General features: G+C 42.8%; 1 protein-coding gene across 1 annotated transcript in view; it reads right to left on the bottom strand.

Moving 5' to 3' along the window:
- Positions 1-24,248, bottom strand: part of LOC129703920 (DNA nucleotidylexotransferase-like) — a 139,897-nt gene that overhangs the window by 76,861 nt on the left and 38,788 nt on the right. The window contains exon 3 of the mRNA XM_055646633.1: positions 1,307-1,390. Coding sequence (XP_055502608.1) covers positions 1,307-1,390 — 84 coding nt within the window. The remainder of the gene's footprint in view (positions 1-1,306; positions 1,391-24,248) is intronic.

Genomic DNA, 24,248 nt, shown 5'->3' with positions numbered 1-24,248 from the left:
GGAGGTATAAGCAATCATCAATGACTAATGGGGCTGTCCCACTGTACGAGCTAATTCAAGAGTTCTCCCGAGTTTCCCCTGATTCAAACTCGGAGAATTATGGTAATAACCGCTCGTAGGTACTCGGGGCTCTCGTGGACATTTTTCAACATGTTGAAAAATCTTCACGAGTCTTCACGAGTTTACTGCATTTCCCGAGTACCTGCCGTTAGCATTACGAGCCGCTAAGAGACGTCCCGAGCTCCGACGTACCCGCTACGTACATTCTACGAGCTTACCACGAGTTTGATTTTTTTTTAAACTCGGGAGAGCTCTTGAATTACCACATACAGCGAGACAGGCCCTTTAAGAAGAATCATCACATTGTTTTTTTTGACAGCAGGTTAATTAATGTCAACATGAAGACAGTATGGCATAGTAATTAAAGGACAAATCATATTATCGGACAAATTACTAGAAGATTATATCATTCCAAAAAAAAACACGGTTTTACAAAATAGCAATTAAAACTTATAAAAGAGATAGTGTTCAACCAAATCCCAATCCACTTGTTGCTGTCTCACTAACCCACCATTGTAAGATTTGTTTGGTATCTGTCTGGGTGCTAAAGAGCTACCAAGACAAGCTTAATCCTTTGCCATAACTTTTGCATTGACCTCATCCATCATGATAAATGTGCCTTAAAATAGTGAGCACACACAATGATCAAGGACAGCAAAGGGGACAAGGAATGGTATTAACTGGGCATTGTGAAACATCTTCTGCATTAATGCCTGTCTTCACCCCACCACTATAATTGCACACGAGTTTTGTGCATCGCTCAGTAATCATCTTATTTGTTATCACTGACTTTTCCCATTTACCGTGGGCTACAAATAATTGCATGTTGGCTGTCCGGAAAGAAAATAAATTGTCATACATTTGGGAGAGTTCATTAAAATCTAATGCTATCCTCATCAGAAAATACTTGACTGTTTAACAGGTCTTGAGTGCATTCTGAGTTCACTTAATAACATCTCTGGAGCCGTAGCAAGAGCATCCTGTGAGCTTGTCAGACTATTCCATCACCATTCACAGTGTAATCCAATGCCCAGTGCCCACCACTGGAAGGTCTATTAGTTTGATGAGCACAAGAGGACACTGACATTGCTCTGGTCAAATCTATCTGTATTTTTATTTGGCTGCTAACACAGTCAAGTTGTCAACTGAGTTTTAAATTATGCCCCATTATAATTCAGACAGAATCTCCTTAAAACGCAACTACTTAAGCAAACAAAAAAATGTGATCTGTTGTGTGTCATTTTACCGTATTTTTATCATAGAGACCATGGTTGTCGAGTAACATCCTTTTCTCTTGGCTGCAATATCTTCTTAAATCGCGTTCAAATTGCTGCATGAGTAACAAAATAAAAGAAAATGTCACATTAGCCTTTCAGAAAATTGATAAAGTCAATTCGCTCTCTTGGCATGAAGTTGTTTATCGGGTTATTAAAACATCGCAGTGCGGTCTCAGCAGCTACTTATTGACCAACTTGTTAACTAGCTCAAGTGGAAATGACACGGTGTGGACGTCAACTGCGTTGAAGTTTGAGACAGAATATATTCTTTTGATACATTTTGACGGTACTGATCAGGAATTAACTTTTAGGCCATTGTCTCTACGGAAAATATACTGTGCGAACCTTTCATTCAGCCAGATGGATTGGATATCTTTGTTTCACCGTGATTTACATCATTTCAATATGTCTGTAAACAAGCCAAAATTGATTTCCCGTAACTTTTTTCACTAAATGCTCTTTGGATCCATCAATACTGCTAACCTGACGATAATACTGTAACTGTTGCATATTCAACACTTGACCCATATAAGTTGGAGTTGGAACATCATCAGACAAATAATTATTGTAAACCAGCATGTTAAATATTCTTCACCATAATGTCTGGTAATTATTATTAAACACAGAAACCCCTGTAGGCCTGAATTGGATAGCTCCTGCAAATGGGTACGGAGAGTTCAATGCACAATTAACTCCTTGGTTCCTTACATGCCGTGCACCATTATCCTGCCACCTGCCCAATTTCATAATTTCGCCAAGCAGTTAATATTAACCATGCTGTTAAACGCCTGTTAGCCTTGGCCAGGGACCAAAGACTGAGCGGTTTGTATTACAGATAGCCTGAAGCACATGAAGCCAGTTTACAGATGTTGAGTGTGATTTGTACTGCAGCAGCAGTCGGTAGTAAAAGTAATCGCAGAAATCATTCCAAAGGAGACCAAATTGCTGGAGAAACTCAGCAGGTGAGGCATCATCTATGGAGCGAAGGAATAGGTGACGTTTCGGATCGAGACCCTTCTTCAGACTGATGTGGGGAGGGGCGGGAAAAAGAAAGGAAGAGGCGGAGACAGTAGGCTGTATGAGTATTGGGAAGGGGAAGGGAAGGAGGGAGACAGACAGCAAGGACTACCTGAATTTGGAGGTCAATGTTCATACCGCTGGGGCGTAAACTACCCAAGCAAAATATGAGGTACTGCCCCTCCAATTTGCAGTGGGACTCACTCTGGCCATGAAGGAGGCCCAGGTCAGAAAGGTCAGATTCAGAATGGGAGGGGGAGTTGAGGTGTTGAGCCACCGGGAGATCAGGTTGGTTATTGCGAACTGAGTGGAGGTGTTGGGCGAAGCGATTGCCAAGCCTGCGCTTGGTCTCAGCGATGTAGAGCGGTTGACACCTGGAACAGAGAAGTGATGAATTTTGCTAGCCCTTGCTGTCTCCTCCCCTTCCTTAACCCTCGAGCTGTCTCCTCCCATCCCCCCGCCCTCGGGCTCCTCCTCCTCCCTTTTTCCTTCCTTCGCCCCCCCCACCCCCTCATCAGTCTGAAGAAGGGTTTTGGCCCAAAACGTCACCTATTTCCTTCGCTCCATAGATGCTGCTGCACCCGCTGTGTTTCTCCAGCATTTTTGTGTACCTACAGAGAAGTCAATGTTCATTCTGATCTGAATATACTGGCAAACAGGGTGATCTTTTCAGATGCTGCAGTGGAGCCTTTGTGGAATAGGAAGCGGTCCTCCCGATAAACCCAACAAAGATAATGAAGACATGTAGATGTGAGTGCCATTGTCAATAGCCAAGTCCTGAGGACCTAGATGGAACACGGCAGGACGTTCAATGATTTTGCATGACTTGCCTAGTTCAGTGATGGGAGATTCAGATGCCACATGAGGACAGCCGCAGCAGTGAATATAGACACAAAGTGCTGGAGTACTGGAGTACTGGACAGGCAGCATCTATGGAGAGAAGGAATGGGTGACATTTCCGGTCAAGACCCTTCTTCAGACTTAGAGTCGGGGGAAAGAGAAACGAGAGATATAGACGGTGATGTAGGGAGAACAAATGAATGAAAGATATGCAAAAACATTTCTGACATCACCATCTACTGTATAACTCCCGTTTCCACCCCCGGACTCAATCTGGAGAAGGGTCTCGACCTATAACGTCACCCATTCCTTTTCTCCAGAGATGCTGCCTGCCCTATTGAGTTACTCCAACTCTTTGTGTCTTTCTTCAGTGTAAACCAGCATCTGCAGTTTCCTTCTGACCTCTGACTGTTCACAGTCCAACAATCGCTCAACTCCCAACAGAGATAATCAAGGACAAACGTGACTAATAAACGGGACGGTGCAGGTCAGAATTAGCAGCAGATGAGTTCAAGCAGAGTGAAGCACTTCCAGAAGGCAACACAATACCTTTCAAGGCAATTGAACATGGATAATGTGCTGGCGTGCTGTACAATGCCCAATCCTCTGCATGCGCTTTGCTGTACTTCAGCCGTGTGGTCAGCGGATAGACTATTTCACCCAGTTCCCAGGCCTAATTTTGTTGCAGCAGCTCCAGTCCATTGGCACAACAGGATGCTGCAGAATGAAATCATTGTGCTGCTTCCTGGGTATTGGGTGAATTCCTGGATGATCTGCTGCCTGTGGTCTGTTGCCAGACAGGGAAACAACAGAGTTCTTGTTGCCGATGGAACTTGTCAGAATTTATGGGCATCCGCAAAGAGCAGAAGAACTATCAATTAGATCTGCACAGAGGAGAAGGAAGCTGCAAAGCCACGAATACATTGCACTTGCTGTGAAATGTGGACTGCTCTCCTTAAATATACAACTTCAATTACGCTCTCTCCCCAACCTCTCAATGCAATAATGTAAGAAAACATGCAAATCGTTGGACATACCTACAACTTCTAATGCAAAGGAGACACCTCCCTGAAGGCCACAGAGAAGCCAGAGCCCGGAGCGCGGGTCTGCAGAGCCCACGGCTGGAGCCTGCGTCGGCGCCATGGAGGCGCCCGGAGAGGACCCGGCAGCGTTACTGGAGAGGTCGGTGCAGCGGCCGATGAAGGCGCCGGTCAACGGACGAGGATGGACCATGTGGGAGTGAGGATGCTGCTGCCGAGGGGAGGATCAGCGAAGGACCTGGTGTGGGGCAACCACCATGAGGGAGGGGGAGGGGGAGACCTGGAGAGATGGACCTGGTGCAGGATACTTTATAACTTTGGTGGTGCCCTTTATGTGGCAACTATTTGCATACCTTGGGTGTGCAAGCAAAGAATTTCACTGTGACTTGTCTTTCATTTCATTCATTCATTTTTGCTTGTGTTCCCAATCACCGAAATCCTTGTCCAATTCTGAAGTCGCAATCATGTTTGCAGCAGTTGGGGAGATTATTGTGAGGATGTTTTTTTTTATTTAGTGTAGATGTCTCATTTAATGTTCCTTGTTGGTTCAAGCAGGAGATTTGATCTCTTAACACTTTAGACAGATATAAAGCTCTGTCCCATGGTACAGGTTCATTCCAAGAGTTCTCCTGAGTTTGCCCTGGTTCGAACTCGGAGATTTACGGGAATGGCCACTCGTCTGTACTCGGGGCTCTCGTGGACATTTTTCATCATGTTGAAAAATCTTCACGAGTCTACCTGTGCTCACCTGCCGTTAGCGAGTCTTCCCGAGTACCTGCCGTTAGCGCTAAGAGACGTCCCCAAGCTCCTACATACCTGCTATGTTCATTCTCCGTGCTTACCATGAGTTTGATTTTTTTTTAAACTCGTGAGAGCTCTTGGAATAAACTTGTACCGTGGGACAGGGCTTTTAGGCTGCTGAAAAATCTCTTCTCCTCATCCACTGTCTTTAGCAGCTTGCGCTGGTCTATGTGCCCTTTATTTAATCTTGTAGTAATGCTGTTAAGCAAGGAAAGCAAACCTACGTCTGGAGTCAATCGATTTATACACAAGCCTTGAAGTCAGAACAAAGCCCTTCAGTACTAGCCCTGCCACTTTCTGCAAGATTTCATAAATTTAAAGAATAATTGAAACACTCGCAGCATTGTAGTTACCTCTAGTAGAAAACAGTTAACTATTATTTGCAAGAATTGAATCTTCAACAGGCATTGTTGAAGTGCCCAGGCATTCCGCAGTGCAACGTTAATAGATGACATCAGGTGGAGGATTGTAAAACAGTGACGATAGATGTCAAAAATTGCAGCAGGTTCTTGAACGGTTGGCCAGGTGGGCTGAAGAATGGTTGATCGAATTTAATACAGAGAAATGCAAGGTCATGCATATTGGAAAGTCTAACATTGGCAGGCGTACAAAAATGAATGGTAGGGCTCTGGGGAGTGATGTAGAGCAGAAGGGTCTTGGAGGGCAGGTACATGCCTCCTTGAAGATGGCATCACAGACAGATATGGTGGTCAAAAAGGCTTTTTGGCTCATTGGCCTTTAACAGTCAAAGTATCGAATATAGAAGATAGGAGGTCATGTTGTAGTTGTATAAGAGGCCATGTTTAGAATATTACGTCCAGTGCTGGGCGCCATGTTATAGGAAAGAGTTTGTCAAATTGGAAAGATACAGAGAAGATTTACGAGGATGAGGATGTTGCCTGGGCTAGAGGGTCTGAGCTATAGGGAGAGGACGAGCAGGCTGGGACTTTATTCCTTGGAACACAGGAGGATGAGGGGTGATCTTATCGAAGTATATCAAATCATGAGAAGAATAGATGCACAGAGTCTCTTGCCCAGAGAAGGGGTATCGAAAACCAGAGAATATAAGGTGAAGGCGAAAAGATTTAATAGGAATCTGAGGTGTAGCCTTTTCACACAGAGTGTGATAGATATATGGAACAAACTGCCTGAGGAGGTAGTTGAAGGAGGTACAATTGTAATGTTTAAGAAACATTTACACAGGCACATCAAAAATATAAGTATAGAGAGATATGAGTTAAACGCATGGCAGGTGGAACTAGTGTAGCTGGGACATGTTGGCCGGTGTGGCCAAGTTGGGCGAAGGGCCTGTTTCCACACTGTATGAATCTGTGACTCTATGGCTTCATTTACATTAACAGTGGTCTACAGTAATTGATCTTATGGTGTCCTTCCAGAGTCATAGATTAATACAGCGTGGAAACAGGCCCATCAGTCCAACTTGCCCACACCAACCAATATGTCCTAGTACTAGTACAACCAGGCTGCATTTGGCCCATTTCCCTCTAAACCTATTATTTTGATGTACCTGTCGAAATGTTTCTTAAACTTTGCAATAGTACCTACCTCAACTACCTCCTCTGGCTGTTCATCCCATCTACCCACCACTCTTTGTGTGAAAAGGTTACCCTCAGGTTCCTATTAAAACTATCCTCCCTCACCATCAATCTATGTCCTCTGTTCCTCGATTCCCCTACTCTGGGCAGGAGACTCTGTGTGTTTACCCGATCTATTCCTCTCATAATTTGTATGCCTCAATAAGATCACCCCCTCATATTCCTGCGCTCCAAAGAACAGAATCCAAGCTTGCTCAACTGCTCCCTTTAATTCAAGCCCTTGAGTCCTGGCATCATCTTTGTAAATCTTCTCTGGAACCTTTCCAGCTTGACAATGTCTATACCCATTTTATACTTACCTTGACAATAGACAATAGACAATAGGTGCAGGAGTATGCCATTCGACCCTTCGAGCCAGCACCGCCATTCAATGGCTGATCATCCCCAAAAAGTATCGCGTTCCTGCCTTCTCCCCATATACCCTGACTCTGCTATCTTTAAGAGCCCTATCTAGATCTCTCTTGAAAGTATCCAGACAACTGGCCGCCACCACACTCTGAGACAGATATCTGCATATATCTAGAACTAGACTAAGTGGGACCTGTTGGGTCCCATGTTCACACGGGAGGACTGGTCCCCAATGCAATATTCCACCTCTCACCCAATTCCAATATTGATGGCCAGTGGGGGGTGGGGGTGCCTTCTGGAGCGCTAGTATGGGTGTTATGGGCCGCAGGGGCTGGTTTCCAGAGGGTTAGTATGGACATTGTGGGCCGAATGGATTCTTGGGCTGGCAGCTCAGTCACTCAAGCTTGGTGTGCTGGCAGCTCACTCACTCATGGCTGGTGGGCTGGCAGTTGACTCACGGCTATTCCTTGAAATTCCATTTCAAGCAGGGTGCAAGGCCACCAAATTCAAGTGCAGTTTCATACCAAGCAGGGTGGAAAGGCCACCAAATTCGTGCAGTTTCATACCATTTCAAGCACGGTGCAAGGCCACCAAATTCAAGTGCATTTTCATACCTTTTCAAGCAGGGCGCAAGGCCACCAAATTCAAGTGCTGTTTCATACTATTTCAGACAGGATGCAAGGCCACCCATTTCAAGTGCAGTTTCATATCATTTCAAGCAAGGTGAAACCACCATAAAACCACATAAAACACCACAAAACCACATAAAACCACATAAAAACCACATAAAACCACATAAAAACCACATAAAACCACACTAACAGTTCAGTAGACATTCAGTGTGTTCAGTTGATTCACAGCTCAGACTGAGAGTCGTGATCTCTCCCTCCCCATCTTGCAGAGACTGAGCCATGTCCACACTTCCGGGTTTTATGTCCCTCCCCCTCCCACCAGAAGGGGTGTGGCCTTCATGCTGGTGATTGACAGGAGAGAAAATCTCAATATTTTTTAAACACTAATAACTCTTTTATTTTTCATCAATGTGAAACTTCCTCTGCACCTGATGAACGGAGGGGGACTCTGAGTAAGGTGGCCAAAGATCAGAGCCGTAAGTGGCAGCCTTTTATCTAAAAGCAATATACAGTACAAACAAGAAGTGGTCAAGTTTAGACTTTTAATTATATAGATGTTAACTGCTTGAGCATTGATGCAAGCTGCCATTCTTGCCACAAAGTGGGCACCATTTTGGAACAGAATCTATACCTGTAGCTCTCAACAAAATTTGAGATACTTAATTATATTTTCACTGCTAATCTCCCATATTGAGGGCTGCTATACTTGAAAACATAATTAAAATAACTGGACTCTGAGTAGTAGTCAGGCATTTGTAGCTGCTGTGATTTCCGTTGATTCCTTGAGATATATAAGTAACACATTTTTTTTTAAATTGATTGTTGCAATGCACTTATTCTGAACTCAGCTGAAACCAGTTACGAATCCTAAAAACACTGTTAATGTATTGATGAATTGTTGGATGAAATTCTTGGATCGAATAGAAAGTGTATGTTTCAAAAGCTCTGCAGCAATTATAACTTCAAACTGCAGCAGATGCTATGGATAAGGCAGCATAACAGCAGTCCACAAACAAAAACACAACTGCAACAAGAACAGATGCTCATTAAATCAATGCTGGTGCTTACTGGAAAAAAAACCGAAGTCTTGGGAAATTTAGGTTCATCTGCCAGACGACAAGTGACAGATTTCACACTTGCAAAGAAATGCTCCAATAACCCGACTTCAAAAAATAGTAATAACTCTGCATTTTAACTTTGGTTAATAACAACAGTCTTGAATGAATTAGAGTTCACCGGTACGGGATACAGTGTATGAAGCTTTGTTGCAGTTATTACTGTTGCCAAGTGTCAACTGAAATTACTTTGTGCCTCCCATTAGTCTGAAGATGTCGCTTAAGTGCTGGCAAGTTCTTGTGGTATTACTATAGTTACAAATTAAGGAAAAGTGATTTGACCTGAACTACTTATTTCAGTAGATGTTACATGGAAATTTATCTTCAGTAAATCATTGTGACTTTTGACACATGGCTCCATTTTGAGGAGTAGTCACCTACGCATGGGAAGACTTTAATCTCCTTAATTATACTAGCTCTTGCACATTATTTAATTTTCCTCTGTGTAGATGTGTGTAGCTGTCAAAGGTAATCAATGTAGTTGAGAAGGTGCAATTGAATGGACAATAGCACAGTTGCCTTTTATTACTAATATACTTCCCACAATGCAGAAAATAAATTTGTTTAATTCTTAAGATGGACACAAAATGCTGGAGTAACTCAGCGGGACAGGCAGCATCTCTGGATAGAAGGAATGGGTGATGTTTCGGATCGAGACCCTACTTCAGACAGTCTGAAGAAGGGTCTTGACCTGTAACGTCACCCATTCCTTCTCTCCAGAGATGCTCTCTGTCCCGCTGAGTTACTCCAGCATTTTGTGTCTATCTTCGGTGTAAACCAGCATCTGCAGTTCCCTCCTGCACATTTTTGTTTAATTCTCCTTGGTTTATCTTCCCTTTCATTTGATGGAATTAACTATTCAGTAAAGGTGGATAGTGATTTACGTTCCGATCCCATTGATGGGAGCCAGTAGTTTCCATAAACTTTGAGGTGGAATGTGGAAAAAGACCATCTTCTGTAGCCTTCTGATCTTGTGCAACGACAGAGTCAGCACAAGTGGTGAGGGACTGTTATAAACAAAGATGTTGCACAAATTCTTCATTCCCCTTTTGGCTCTTCAAGGTTATTATGTTACTTCTTTGCTAAAGCATCTGGTGAGGCGTGTTAAATTTGACGCCAGCACTATTTTACATGATATCTCAGCATTTGCAAATTTAGACTAATTTTCAACATCTCTTTCCTTCCTGGTCAGCCATTCAAACCTTGGATTATTTAATTGAATGTATCCTATCAAATCCCTATCCCCACCACAGCTCTTAGAATAACCACAAATAACTTCCTATGTTATTTGCAGTAAAGATAATCTATCCATCCTGGAGGCATAGAGTGATACAGCGTGGAAACAAACCCTTTGGCCCAACTTGCCCACACCGGCCAACATGTCACCGCTACACGTCCCACCTGCCCGCGCTGCATTTGGCCCATATCTCTCCAAACCTGTCCTATCCGTGTCTAACTGTTTCTTCAGTGTTATGATAGTCCCTGCCACACCAATTCCTCTGGCAACTTGTTCCATACCCCCACCACCCTTTGTGTGAAAAAGTTCGCCCTCAGGTTCATATTAAATCTTTTCCCCTTCATCTGAAACCTATGTTCTCTGGTGCTCGATTCCCCAACTCTGGGCAAGAGACTCTGTGCATCTACCCGATCTATTCCTCTCATGATTTTATACAGATAGATAAAGTGGTCAGAAAGGCTTTTGGCACTTTGGCCTTCATCAGTCAGAGCATTGGGTATAGAAGTTGGGAGGTCATGTTGCAGTTGTATAAGACGTTGGTGAGACTGCATTTATAATATTGTGTTTAGTTCTGGGCACCATGTTATAGGAAATATATTGGCAAGCTTGAAAGGGTTCAGAAAAGTTTTATGATGATGTTGCCAGGACCAGAAGGTGTGAGCTCTAAGGAGAGGTTCAGTAGGCTGGGTCTCTATTCCATGGAGCACAGGAGGATGAGGGGTAATCTTATAGAGGTGTATAAAATCATGAGAGGAATAGATCCGGTAGATACACAGAGTATTTTACCCAGAGTACCCAAAGTAAGGAAATCGAGGACCAGAGGACATAGGTTCAAGGTGAAGGGGAAAAGATTTAATAGGAATCTAAGAGGTAACCTTTTCACACTGAGGGTTGTGGTGTATGGAACAAGCTGCCAGAGGAGGTAGTTAAGTCTGGGATTATCCCATCATTTAAGAAACAGTTGGACAGATACATGGATAGGACAGGTTTGAAGGGTTATGGACCAAGCACAGGCAAGTGGGACTAGTGTAGCTGGGATATTGTTGGCCGGTGTGGGCGAGTTGGGCCTATTTCCACACTGTATTAATCTATGACTCTAGGAGTCTATGACCTCTATCTTTCTTTTCTTTCTTTATTCTTTCTTTATTCTTTATTGTCATTGTAACATGGGCCATGTACAACGAAATTTAAAATGTCAGCCAGTCAGTGCAGCATTCAAACATTTCTAAAGCTAACGAAACATCCACGGTAAAATAATAAAGATAAGCAAATAAATAAAAAACACAGACAAAGCACGCATACACACCCAACCCTCCATCCTTCTGTCGATTTCACCGTTACCACAGTCCCTTATAAGATGACCTCTCATCCTCCTGCACAAGAATAGAGTCCCAGCCTACTCAACCTCTCCCTATAGCTCACACTCTCGAGTCCTGGCAACATCCTCTTCATTTTTTTACACAGTTGCCCCAACTATCATCTTTGGTTGGATATGTAACAAATTATGCACTCATTTTTTTCTAACTGCAGGTACAAGAAACTTGAAATGAAAGCTAACATGTTGAGTATATTTGCAGGTCAGGCAGCATCTGTGGACAGTAAATCAGCATTTATATTTCAGGTTGATAAAACGTCATCATAGATCTGATGACTTCTAATAATAGTTTCAACCTGAAATTATTTTTCTCTTTTTACAAATGCTGCCTGACATATTGAATATTCGCAGGATTTTCTCTCCAATTTTGTTCATGCAGGCATTGCTAAAGAAATCACTTAGAATGACTTCCCTTCTGCCAGTGTATACCAAGGATGATTGTTGGATGTTATCCTCTATCCTGCCCATAAGCTATAACAATATTCAAGGCCATTGCACCAGTGTTCACAAGTGGAGAGATGACTTACCACTCATTGCTACCTGCCTTGGCCCATCTACTACATATCTCAGTAGGTTTCACAAACCTCATGCCGGAGTTGTTACATATCCATGTTGTCAGTATTTCCACCTATTTTTACCACTGTGAGAACAGACTATCAGGTTAGCTGAATGGCAAAAAAGGAAGCTTCATCCGGTTGGCTGCAAGTGATTAGCGCAGTTCCGCAGGGCTCGGTGCTGGTGCCGCTACTCTTCACGTTGTATATTAATGATTTGGATGAGTGGACTGAAGGCTTTGTGGCCAAGTCTGTGGATGATACGAAATAGGTGGAAGGGCAGGTAATGTAGAGAAAGCAGGGACTCTGAAGAAGGACTTGGACAGGTTGGGAGAGTGGGCAGAGAAGTGGCAGATGGAATATAGTGTAGTAAAAGTGTGGAATCATGCATTTTGGTAGTAGGAATAAAGGCATTGACTATTTTCTAAATGAGGAGAGAATCCAGGAATCGTAGGTTTTTGGTGCAGGATTCCCAAAACGTTAATCTGCAAGTCGAATCAGTAGTAAAGAAAGCTACCTAATGCTAGCATTTATTTCAAGAGGGCTTATATACAAAAACAGGGATGTAATGCTGAGGCTCTATAAGGGGCTGGTAAGACTGCATTTGGAATATTGTGAGCAATTTTGAACACCATATCTGAGGAAGGATGTGCTGACTCTGGAGAGGGTCCAGAGGAGGTTTACAAGAATGATCCCAGAAATGAGTAGGTTAACCTATGATGAGCGTTTGTCGGCACTGGATCTGTACTCACTGGAGTTTAGAAGAATGAGTGGGGACCTCATTGAAACATACAGAATAATAAAAGGCTTTATCCACTAATGTTTCCATTAGTGGGAGTGTCTAGGACTACAGGTCATAGCCTCATAATTAGACAGTTTCTTTTAGGAAGGAGATAGGGAGAAATTTCTAGTCAGAGGGTGGTGAATCTGTGGAATTCTTTGCCACAGAAGGCTGTGGAAGCCAAGTCGGTGGATATTTTAAGGCAGAGATAGATAATTTCTTGATTTGTACAGGTGCCAGAGGTTATGGGGCGAAGGCAGGAGAATGGGGTTAGGAGGGAGAGATAGATCAGTCATGATTGAATGGCAGAGTAGACTTGATGGGCCAAATCGAATAATTCTACTCCTATCACATGACCTTATGACCTTTATTTATTTATTTTTTTGTTCATCTTCAGTTGCCGTGAGAGGTGTTCTTATTGACCTGCTCCACCCTGCTTCACATCTTCTGATGCTGGGAGAATTGTCCTTACCAATCCTCTAATCCTTACTGCTCCAACACATTTCCACGACCTCATTCAGTTGTCCACATATGTGAAACCTTCCAATGCTCTGCTGCCTGTGTTGTCTCTTGCACCAAGCTTCCTTTCCAGACACTTCTATCCTTGCCAACCTTATTTGTATCCCATTAGAGACTCGCATCTCCCAATCTCTGTAATCACCTATAGATTTACATCAAGATATATGTGCCCCTTCAGATCTAGCCAAAAACATATTTGTTAACAATTGGTGGCCATGTCTTTAGTTGTCAAGTCTGAATCTCTGGCATTCCCTCTGTGAAGCCCATTCACTTCTCTTGTCCTTCAATGTAGTTATTAAAATCTATCTTTGATCATGCTCTGTCACACACTTCATATTCGCCTCATGCGGCTAATTCTGATTGATAACAATTCTGTAAAGCACTTGTGAAGATTTTATAACGCTAATACAATTTCTTGAAAATTCAAATATTTCTTCAAACAGCTGTATGACCAGCAGAACCGTCTCCTTAACACCCTGATGAATCTATTATTTCTGTCTGTTGATTTTTTAAAGTCAATCTAGAAACCTACTGATTAAACTTAATGGTGCAACAGGATTGCAAGAAATAGTCTGAGGTTTAATGTGAAGAGCTGACAAAAGCATGGATGAGGCACTGCCTGTGACCACAGATACTTGCTAATTACAAGTGGTCAGCAGATTTGGGGGCAGGGAGTGGTATCAAAGATAGGATTTTGCCTAAATTCAGCGATTGACAGAGAAATCAGCCTTCAGTGATGCAGGGTTTCTTGATTGTCGATTGGTATTGAGGGGAGGAAAAAATTGCTCAGTGTTCATTGGAATGTGTCTGATAAGATTATGCCGCTCCATCTGACCCACAAGTAGAGCTTCATTTATGGAAAGATACAACCTTTTATTGTTTGAGAAGGAGCTGCAGTTGCTGGAAAAATCGAAAGTAGACAGAAAATGCTGGAGAAACTCAGCGGGTGAGGCAGCATCTATGGAGAGAGGGAATAGGCGATGTTTCAGGTCGAGACCCTTCTTCAGACTGTTCCTTCAACCTTTTTTTGTTGGATTTCCTGGGAAACCAGGACCATGTAGATTAAAGCGAAAGTACATCATTAAAATGGAACCAAGCAACTTACATCCTAGGTGTAAATAACGGATGCACTTCCACGTATACAATGACGGAACCCTAACCCAAGTGATGATACAGCTCCACCTCTGCATCACTTCCCTCAATCATTCGCCATGGTGGTCTTATTTGACTGTTCACCTGCGGATTATTTAGTTACATTGAAGACTCATTGTCATTTTTCTTGCAGGGAAGTATACTATTGATATTTAATATTTGAACCTACTCTTTATTGAGTCATAGTTGAATACATTCTCATTCAAGAAAACAAGAGATTGTTTTGCAGTCTCTATATTAGCGGCCACTTGGAACGGGACAGAACATAGAACAGTACAGAAGATAGACACAAAAAGCTGGAGTATCATAGCGGGACAGGCAGCATCTCTGGAGCAAAGGAATGGGTGATGTTTCGGATCAAGACCCTACTTCAGAACCGAAACGTCACCCATTCCTTCTCTCCAGAGATGCTGCCTGTCCTGCTGAGTTACTCCAGGTTTTTGTGTCTATCTTCGGTTTAAACCAGCATCTGCAGTTCCTTCCTACAGAGGACAGGACAGTGCAGGAACAGGCCCTTCTGATCACAAAGTTTGTGCCGAACATGATGCCAAGTTAAACTGATCTCATGTGTAGGAACTGCAGATGCTCTTTAAAATCTAAGATAGACACAAAAAGCTGGAGTAACTCAGTGGGGGGACAGTCAGCATCTCTGGAGAGAAGGAATGGGTGATATTTCAGGTCTATTAATCTGAAGAAGGGTCACGACCTGAAACATCACCCATTCCTTACACTGATCTCATCTGCCTGTACATGATCCATATCCCTCTATTCCCTGCACTTCCACATGCCTATCTAAAGCCTCTAAAATGCCAATGTCGTATCTGCCTCCACCAGGAGTGATGTTGAGGTGGGGCTGGATCCATCAACATGCACACAAAAGTGCGTTTGCTCTTCACATTTGTTTGTCATTCTGACAGTACTATAGACTAACATATCTTATTATGTATTTCAGATTTATATTCAAAATCACTAAAAAAAATTCTACATAAGAGATTTTCTTTTATACAAAAAGTATATATATATGTGTGTGTGTGTGTGTGCGTGCATATATATACATATATATACATACATATAAATATGATATACATACACACATACATACACACATATATATATATGTATGAAAATAACCTTTTCTCCCTTGTCCACCCAGCCAAGCTAAACGCTGCATAATTAGTGATTTACAGCTACCTCTGCCTGCTGCCACAGAAGCTTCTTTGATGCTCTTGAGGTGCCAGTAATGATACATGGGAATTTAACATTAAAATAAGCAGCACCACAACTCTCAGCTTTCAAAGACAGGAATCCATTATTTCACACCTATGGTATAAATTTATCTACCTTAATCTCTGACATCAAGTGTTTTTTAGATTATGCAGGAATTTCTGGTTGGACACCACGAATGCTGAAGTATGGAACGTCAGTGAAAATAAAGATAAAACTAAGCTGTTTTAATTTAGAGACCTGTCCCCAGTTAATCATAGATGCCAATCCCCTCCCACCCCCTCTAAGTACACAAACCCTGTGGATTCAGACAGCAAGCCCCTTAGTACACATTGTGCTGAATTCAGATTTCCATTAGAGTTAATTGCTTTTTTTTTTATCATGCTGCAAGTATGTATTGGCCTCATTCCTGCCCCCCAAATTATTATAATTGAGCAGGTCGGTCCACTGTTATTATGTCTTTAACAGCTCCGCTCTTCACTGGCTGAGTAGCCATTTACAAAGGGCAGCCGCAAGCCCAGGCGCGATTATTTGCTGAACAATGCTACTTCAAGCCTGATTGTCCGATTTGTGGAATTTGTATTCCCTCTGCCATTTTGCCAAAGTGAAGCTTGTGTTTTAGGGGAAACATGTTTTCTCTTCCGCTGTCTTCCATGTTCACCACTTATCTGTGTTGCATGTCTGGTGAAGGCAGTCTTGTCAGCATGGATTGAAATTCACGACTTTATGTTCTGTATTGCCATGATCACAGTGAATGGCGGTGCTGGCTCAAAGGGCTCGAATGGCTGAAGGGCCGAATGGCCTACTCCTGCACCTATTGTCTATTGTCTATTGTAGTTAGTTAACATATTCACTTGTCCATTATTGTCCAGGATTTGATGGAGTATGAAAATTGTAGAATCATACGTTTGTAATAGCAAAGACCACTCAGCCCATCAGTAAACTACTACCGTCCTGTCACACTGACATCAGTCATCATGAAGTGCTTCGAGCGACTAATCAAAACTCACATCTGCTCCTCTCTCCCTCACACATTGGACCCTCTTCAATTTGCATAGAGACCAAACTGGGCCACGGACTATGCCATCGCCATGGCAACACACACTGCGCCCACCATCCTGGACAAAGGAAATACATATGTGAGAATGCTCTTCATTGACAACAGCTCGGCATTCAACACCAACATTCCCTCAAAGCTCGTCCCCAAGCTCCTATGTCCTGGACTGGAGGCCTCCATCTGCGGCTGGATATTCGACTTTCTGACGGGCAGGCCCCAGGTGGTGAATATTGGCAGCCACACCTCTTCCTCACTGATCCTCAACACAGGCACACCACAGGGCTGTGTACTCAGTCCTCTCCTGTACTCCAAGTTAACGCACAACTGTCCTGCCAAGCATAGCTCAAACATCATCTTAAAGTTTGCTGACGACACGACCATCCTGGGCCTCATCACAGACAATAATGAGACGCCCTATAGAGAGGAGGTAAAGGCACTTAACAGCTGGTGCCAGGAAAATAACCTCTCTCTCAATGTCAGCAAAACTAAAGAGATGATCGTGGACTACAGGAGACAGCAGGGGAGTGGACACCTCCCCATCCACATCGGTGATGCTGAGGTTGAAAGGGTCAGCAGCTACAAGTTCCTCGGTGTGACATCACTGAGGACCTCTCTTGGACACTGCACACGGACACAGTAACAAAGAAAGCCCGCCAGCGGCTCTTTTTCCTGAAAGGCTGAGGAGGTTTGGCATGAACGCCAGCATCCTCACAGACTTCTACAGTTGCACCATCGAGAATCTGCTGACGGGCTGCATCACAGTTTGGTACGGGAACTGTTCTGCCGCAAATCACTACAGAGAGTGGTGAAGGCGGCACAGCACATCACTGGCAACTGTCTCCCGGCCATTCGGGACATTTTCCACCGGTGGTGCCTGCGGAAGGCACACAGCATCATCAACGACCACAGCCACCCAGCACGCAGAGTGTTCTCCTTGTTAACGTCAGGCAGATGATACAGGAGCATGGCTGCACGTACCACCAGACTTAAAAACAGTTTTTACCATCAGGCCATCAGGCTTCTCAACTCGTAAACACATTTCACATCATCTATATGTTGATTATTTTATGATTGTCTTTTTACCTTACTAATGTCACGTTTATCTTATTTTATCCTTGTTATATTATTGCTGAGGTGACCCATTGTCTTGTCAAACAGATTTCATCGTACCGTTGACCCTGTGTTAACCTACATATGACAAATAAAACTGAATTGAATTGAATTGAAACAATAGAACATTCCTATCAGCCCCACGCCCTCACTCCTTTCTCACAGCCCTGCAAATTATCATTCAAATGGTTTTTCAATACTCCTTTAAGATTGATTCAGTTTCCATCCTTTACATGCTGTGAGTTATGGATCATAACTACTCTCTGAATAAACATGTGTTTTCTCCAGCATCTTGGCCCAAAACTGTAAAGGGGCTGTCCCTCTGTACGAGCTAATTCAAGAGATCTCCCGAATTTCCCCTGATTCGAACTCAGAGAATTATGGTAATAGCCGCTCGTAGGTACTCGGGGCTCTCATGGATGTTTTCAAACATGTTGAAAAATCTTCACGAATCTTCACGCATTTCACGAGTCTTCACCGCATTTCCCGAGTACCTGCCGTTAGCGTTACGAGCCGCTAAGAGACGTCCTGAACTCCGACGTACCTGCTACGTACATTCTACATGCTTACCACAAGTTTTTTTTTTTTTTAAACGCGGGAGAGCTCTTGAATTATTTCGTACAGTGGGACAGCCCCTTAACTCTGTGTCCCCAGTGACAGGGTTATGATGGTACATATGTTACCATCATCAGCTTGAAACGGCCAGTCTCCCTGTTCCACATCAGAGATGCTAGTCTACAGCAAATTTGATCTAGTTTATATAATGTCTAGAAAAAAAAATATGCACGCAAGATTTATCTGAGATATTGAATGTCGAATATTTAGGTGCATTAAGTCGCCCAGTTACACGATCAGCGCAGGTGGATCAATTATCATTTTCATCATGGGCCTCTGCTACAAAACACCAATTATAGTTTAGTTTAGTTTAGAGATACAGCACGGAAACAGGCCCTTCAGCCCACCGTGTCCGCTCCGATCAGCGATCCCCGCACATTAACACTATCCTACACCCACTAGGGAGAGTTTTACATTTACCAAGCCAATTAACCTACAAACCTGTATGACTTTGAAGTATGGGAGGAAACCAAAGATCTCGGAGAAAACCCATGCAGGTCACGGGGGGAACGTACAGACAGTACCCATAGTTGGGATCGAACCCGGGTCTCCAGCGCTGCAAGCACTGTAAGGCAGCAACTCTACCGCTGCGCCACTGTGACAATGTCCAATGGAACGTACACAGGGAATTATTGGGTTGCAATCAGATGAGGATGAGGATGAAGATGAGGATGGGCTGGGGAGGTCTTGGACTGCTATTGGAAAGTGTAGTCATCAGGACTGGATGGCATCAGCCAGGCCAGGCAGTGGTAGGTTGGAACCTGGCTGGTATGTCGAGGGGTATCATGCAGATGGTAGATTGACACAAAATGCTGGAGTTACTCAACGGGACAGGCAGCATCTCCGGAGAGAAGCACGTTTCAGGTCGAAACCCTTCTTCAGTCTTTTGTGTCTATTTTCGATTTAAACCAGCATACTCATGCAGATGGTTGCTGGTTGTGGTTGGGGAAGGAGAGAGCAGTAAGGGAGATGTCGCCAATCAGAGAGGCTGGCGTTTAATGTAGTGTGGGGGCTGCTGGATAACTGTTGGTGTTGAAGGCCAGTTGACAGATCTGTGGGGAAGGCTTGAGCCAAAGGGTTGAGATGGGAGGGAGGGAGGGAGGGGGGGAGGGAGGGAGGGAGGGAGAGTGGAAGGAAGGAAAGAGAAGGCCAGGTAAATAAATATTTATTGGTGGGTTCCCAAATATGGACATCCACAGCCACACACAAGCAAATTAAAATCTAGGAAGTGGTTCATTGAATAACATGAATGCTCCATTTCTGAAGTCATCTGTGCTTTATTGTGCCAAACACACAAAGGATCCATTGAGAAGAGCATTGAGTCCATGATCAGTCCCCAATTACTCCTCAGTTTGATTTTGCTGGCTTATAGTGCACCAAAATGTAATGTTATGCCCCTGTTCCACTTAGAAAACCTGAACGGAAACCTCTGGAGACTTTACGCCCCACCCAAGGTTTCTGTGCGGTTCCCGGAGGTTTTTGTTAGTCTCCCTACCTGCTTCCACTACCTGCAACCTCCGGCAACCACCTGCAACCTCCGGGAACCGCACGGAAACGTTGGGTGGGGCGCAAAGTCTCCAGAGGTTTCCGTTCAGATTTCCTAAGTGGGACAGGGGCATTATTAGACACTATAATTTCCCAGGCATATGGATCCGCATATGGATCCTGAAGAAAAATCCAGGCTGCAGTGATTGAGACAGGTGCTACAGACCTAGCGGTAGTTCTAGCCAAGGTGTGTTAAATTGCCCAGGTGTATCCCATAAACAGAAACCAGAACAAATCCAGCCTGGCAAATGATATCCCGATCAGTGACCTCTCAAGCACCATCAAATTGGTGGCAGGGATTGTTGATGCTGCTAGCAAGAAGCAGATGCTCATCAATATCCTTATCAATTATTTCAGTTTGGATTCCACTACGATCACATGGGTCCAAACATCATTGTAGTCTTGGACAACAGAGCAAAATTCCAAACGGGAGCTGAGGCGAGACAAGGCTGATGATAGGAGCAGAATTAAGCCATTCGGCCCATCACATCTCCTCCACCATTCAATCTTGGTTGATCTATCTATCTCTCCCTCCCATTCTCCTGCCTTCTCCCCATTACCCCTGACTCCCATACTAATCAAGAATCTATCTCTGCCTTAAAAATATCCATTGACTTGGCCTCCACAAACTCCTGTGTCAAAGAATTCTACTGATTCACCACCCTCAGGCAAAATAAATTCCTCCTCATCACCTTCCTGAAGGAACGTCCTTTAATTCTGAGGCTATGACCCCTAGTCCTAGACTTTCCCACTAGTGGAAACCAGCCTTCATGATCAAGGCAGCTTTTGATCAAAATAAAAATCAAGACCTACAAACATTGTGTCAAAATGCAATAACATTAGAGTAAAATATTAGTCTAAAATTACAGTTATGGTTAGATGTGGCTCACATATTTGATCAAAATTCTGCAACCTGCAATTTGAACTAATTTGAAATTGGACAGCTAAAGTTCAATAACAATGTGCAGTGTACCGTTAATAACAATTCATTAAACTTAGTTGGTTAAGTTATAAGTATCTTTGCTGGCATTTAATGAGAATGTGCATTAAAAGAACAGTTTCCAAACTGTACCATGACATTGTTATTGCGACAGTAGGTACTTTGCAGACTAGTTACTGCTTGTTTGATTTCTATGATTTTAATTGATCCTCAGTGGCTGAGGTCATCAAAGATCTTTACTTTCTCTTCGACGTTCTGAAGAATGCTCCTGGCATCAGTTTTATTTTTAATTAAAATGAATCACATTTGTCCTTCTGTGTGATAAGTGCAAATTTGGAAGCTGATAACCAGGTAGCAGAATGCAAGATGTTGAAGCAATTACGAAATTGAATCTACCCTGCAACAGCATTATGTAATCTGAGGCACTTCAATTTGGTATGATGAGCTTTTTCATGTATTCTAAGCAAACATGAGAGCTAAGGAGATGGTTAAAATATAAGCTTAAAATATACAGACTGCAATGGTTCATTCCAAGTGGCAGCAAAGAGTTAGATTGACTTTTAAATAAATTATAGTTTTATTAAGTAAGTGATAAATGTTGCCTTTTCGTGCTGAGCATTGGTCCTACTGTTAATGTAGAAGTTACCAGCAGAAGAGAAACCAGAATGTGTCTTCTATTTCTATTGTTCACAAATATAGGCCATTACTGATCACTTAATGAATAATTTGTGAAGAAAATGACATTTTATATTTCCTTGGTTATTTTTGTTCTTATTTTGCTTGCCAATATCCTTGCCACTAACAAGTAACAAACTGCTTCAGTAAACAACAATGTCACCTTTTATGGGTTATGGCTAGAATCGGCTGAAAAATGGATCAAACAAGTACAGACCATGTCATCACTCAAGGACTACAAGTCCCAAAGCAATCAAGGACTTGAACATGTCTGTACTTCATCCCTTGACCATCTGTTATGCTGCACAATATATACCTTCTCCTTTGTTGCCTTTGTAAAATAAAAGTGAGTCAAAAATAGTGTCAAGGTGAACTGACTGGACAATCATTATACCTGGCAAATGTCCCAGTTTTTGTAGCAATCTTCTACTTTTTGAAGCCATTTTGTGCCTTAAACAAAAGGGCACAAGTAGAAACATTCTGGAGTATCTGCTCAGTGGAGCATAACTGTTGGCAGGAACTCAACCTAAATGACCACTGCAAAATTTTCCAAGTGCCTCAGAGATTTTCAATTCACTGCACGACACTATATTTAATTTGCGATGTTCGTTATGCACTTACAAGCAATCCTCTGTGCTTTGGCTAACTGACTGAGAGTGAAACAAGAGGAAAAGCAGAAATGTGAAGAGACAAGAAAGAAATAGTCACAAAGGCTAATACAACATGGAAAAAGGAAACAACAATGGAATCAATGCCAAACTAATGGAGGCATAGAGAAAAGGAACTAAATAGTTTGGGAAAAATACACAAATCTATAAAATGGAATGAAGCCAGGCATTTCAAAAAGAAATAGAGGTGGGCCTGGAAATCGAAAGAGAGAATTACAAAGTGTTTTGTGGATATGCAGCAGTTTAGGTGCCACATGGAAGGCAACAGATATATTGGAACTCCACTGACTGTAATTTACCCTCCAAGTAATGCATTATCTTAGGGCGACAGCAGTCACCCAACTCTCTATAATCAAACTGTTGGAACTTCCTACCATGAGAGTATCATCACCTCACAGGTTCAAAAAGCTGGCTTAACATCAGTTCTAGAGGACAATTAAGAATGGACATTCAATGTGGGCATTGTAAGTGGCATTGTTATCCTCAGAGTGAAGAAAAAGATCAGATTCATGCAAAAAGGCCCTTCGATTCCAATGTCCATGCTGACTAAGATTCCCATCCAAGCTTGCCCCATTTGGCCCATATTCCTCTAAACCTTTCCATGCATCTGGCCAAATCTATATTACTCAAAATCTGATCTTGACCGCTTTTGACTCACTGTGCTGCGATTTCCGAGAGAACGCCGTCACCTACGGCCGTCATTTTTGGCCACCTCGCTCAGAGCCCCCGTCCGCCTTCCGGGATCAGAGGATTTTTCCCATGGATGAAAAATCAGAGACATATTAATGTTTTAAAAAAATTAGCCATTCTCTCTGCTGCCCCTGCTGGAGGGCGGGGGAGGGACTATAAAACCAGGAAGTGATGTGCCGCACTCAGTCTCTGCAAGATGGAGGAAGCCAGAGGGTCACGTCTCTCTGATCTCTGAATAACAATGAACACATGTCTACTCAACTGTGAGTGCCCTTAATGTGGTTTGAAAATGAAAATATGGTTGGTTTGAAGTAAAAATGCACTGCAAATGGTTGTTTGGGTTGAAGTAAAAATGCACTGCAAATGGTTGTTTGGGATGAAGTAAAAATGCACTGCAAATGGTTGTTTGGGTTGAAGTAAAATGCACTGCAAATGGTTGTTTGGGTTGAAGTAAAAATGCACTGCAAATGGTTGTTTGGTTTGAAGTAAAAATGCACTGCAAATGGTTGTTTGGGTTGAAGTAAAATGCACTGCAAATGGTTGTTTGGGTTGAAGTAAATGCACTGCAAATGGTTGTTTGGGGGGGTAAAAATGCACTTGGGTTGAAGTAAAAATGCATTGCAAATGGTTGTTTGGGTTGAAGTTAAAATGCACTGCAAATGGTTGTTTGGGTTGAAGTAAAAATGCACTGCAAATGGTTGTTTGGGGGGTTTTGGGTTGAAGTAAAAATGCACTGTAAATGGTTGTTTGGGTTGAAGTAAAAATGCACTGCAAATGGTTGTTTGGGTTGAAGTAAAAATGCAAATGCAAATGGTTGTTTGGGTTGAAGTAAAATGCACTGCAAAGGGTTGTTGGGGGGGGGGGGGTTGGGTTGAAGTAAAAATGCACTGCAAATGGTTGTTGTTTGGGTTGAAGTAAAAATGCACTGCAAATGGTTGTTTGGGTTGAAGTAAAATGCACTGCAAATGGTTGTTTGGGTTGAAGTAAAAATGCACTGCAAATGGTTGTTTGGGTTGAAGTAAAAATGCACTGCAAATGGGTTTTGGGGTGAAGTAACAATGCACTGCAAATGGTGGGTTGAAGTAAAAATGCACTGCAAATGGTTGTTTGGGTTGAAGTAAAAATGCACTGCAAATGGTTGTTTGTTTGGGTTGAAGTAAAAATGCACTGCAAATGGTTGTTTGGGTTGAAGTAAAAATGCACTGCAAATGGTTGTTTGGGTTGCAGTAAAATGCTCTGCAAATGGTTGTTTGAGTTGAAGTAAAAATGCACTGCAAATGGTTGTTTGTGGTTGAAGCAAAATGCACTGCAAATGGTTGTTTGGGTTAAAGTAAAAATGCACTGTAAATGGTTGTTTGGG

This window comes from Leucoraja erinacea, chromosome 15, assembly GCF_028641065.1.
Source record: "Leucoraja erinacea ecotype New England chromosome 15, Leri_hhj_1, whole genome shotgun sequence".
Lineage (NCBI taxonomy): Eukaryota > Metazoa > Chordata > Chondrichthyes > Rajiformes > Rajidae > Leucoraja > Leucoraja erinaceus.
This window is presented reverse-complemented; position numbering and strand designations above follow the sequence as displayed.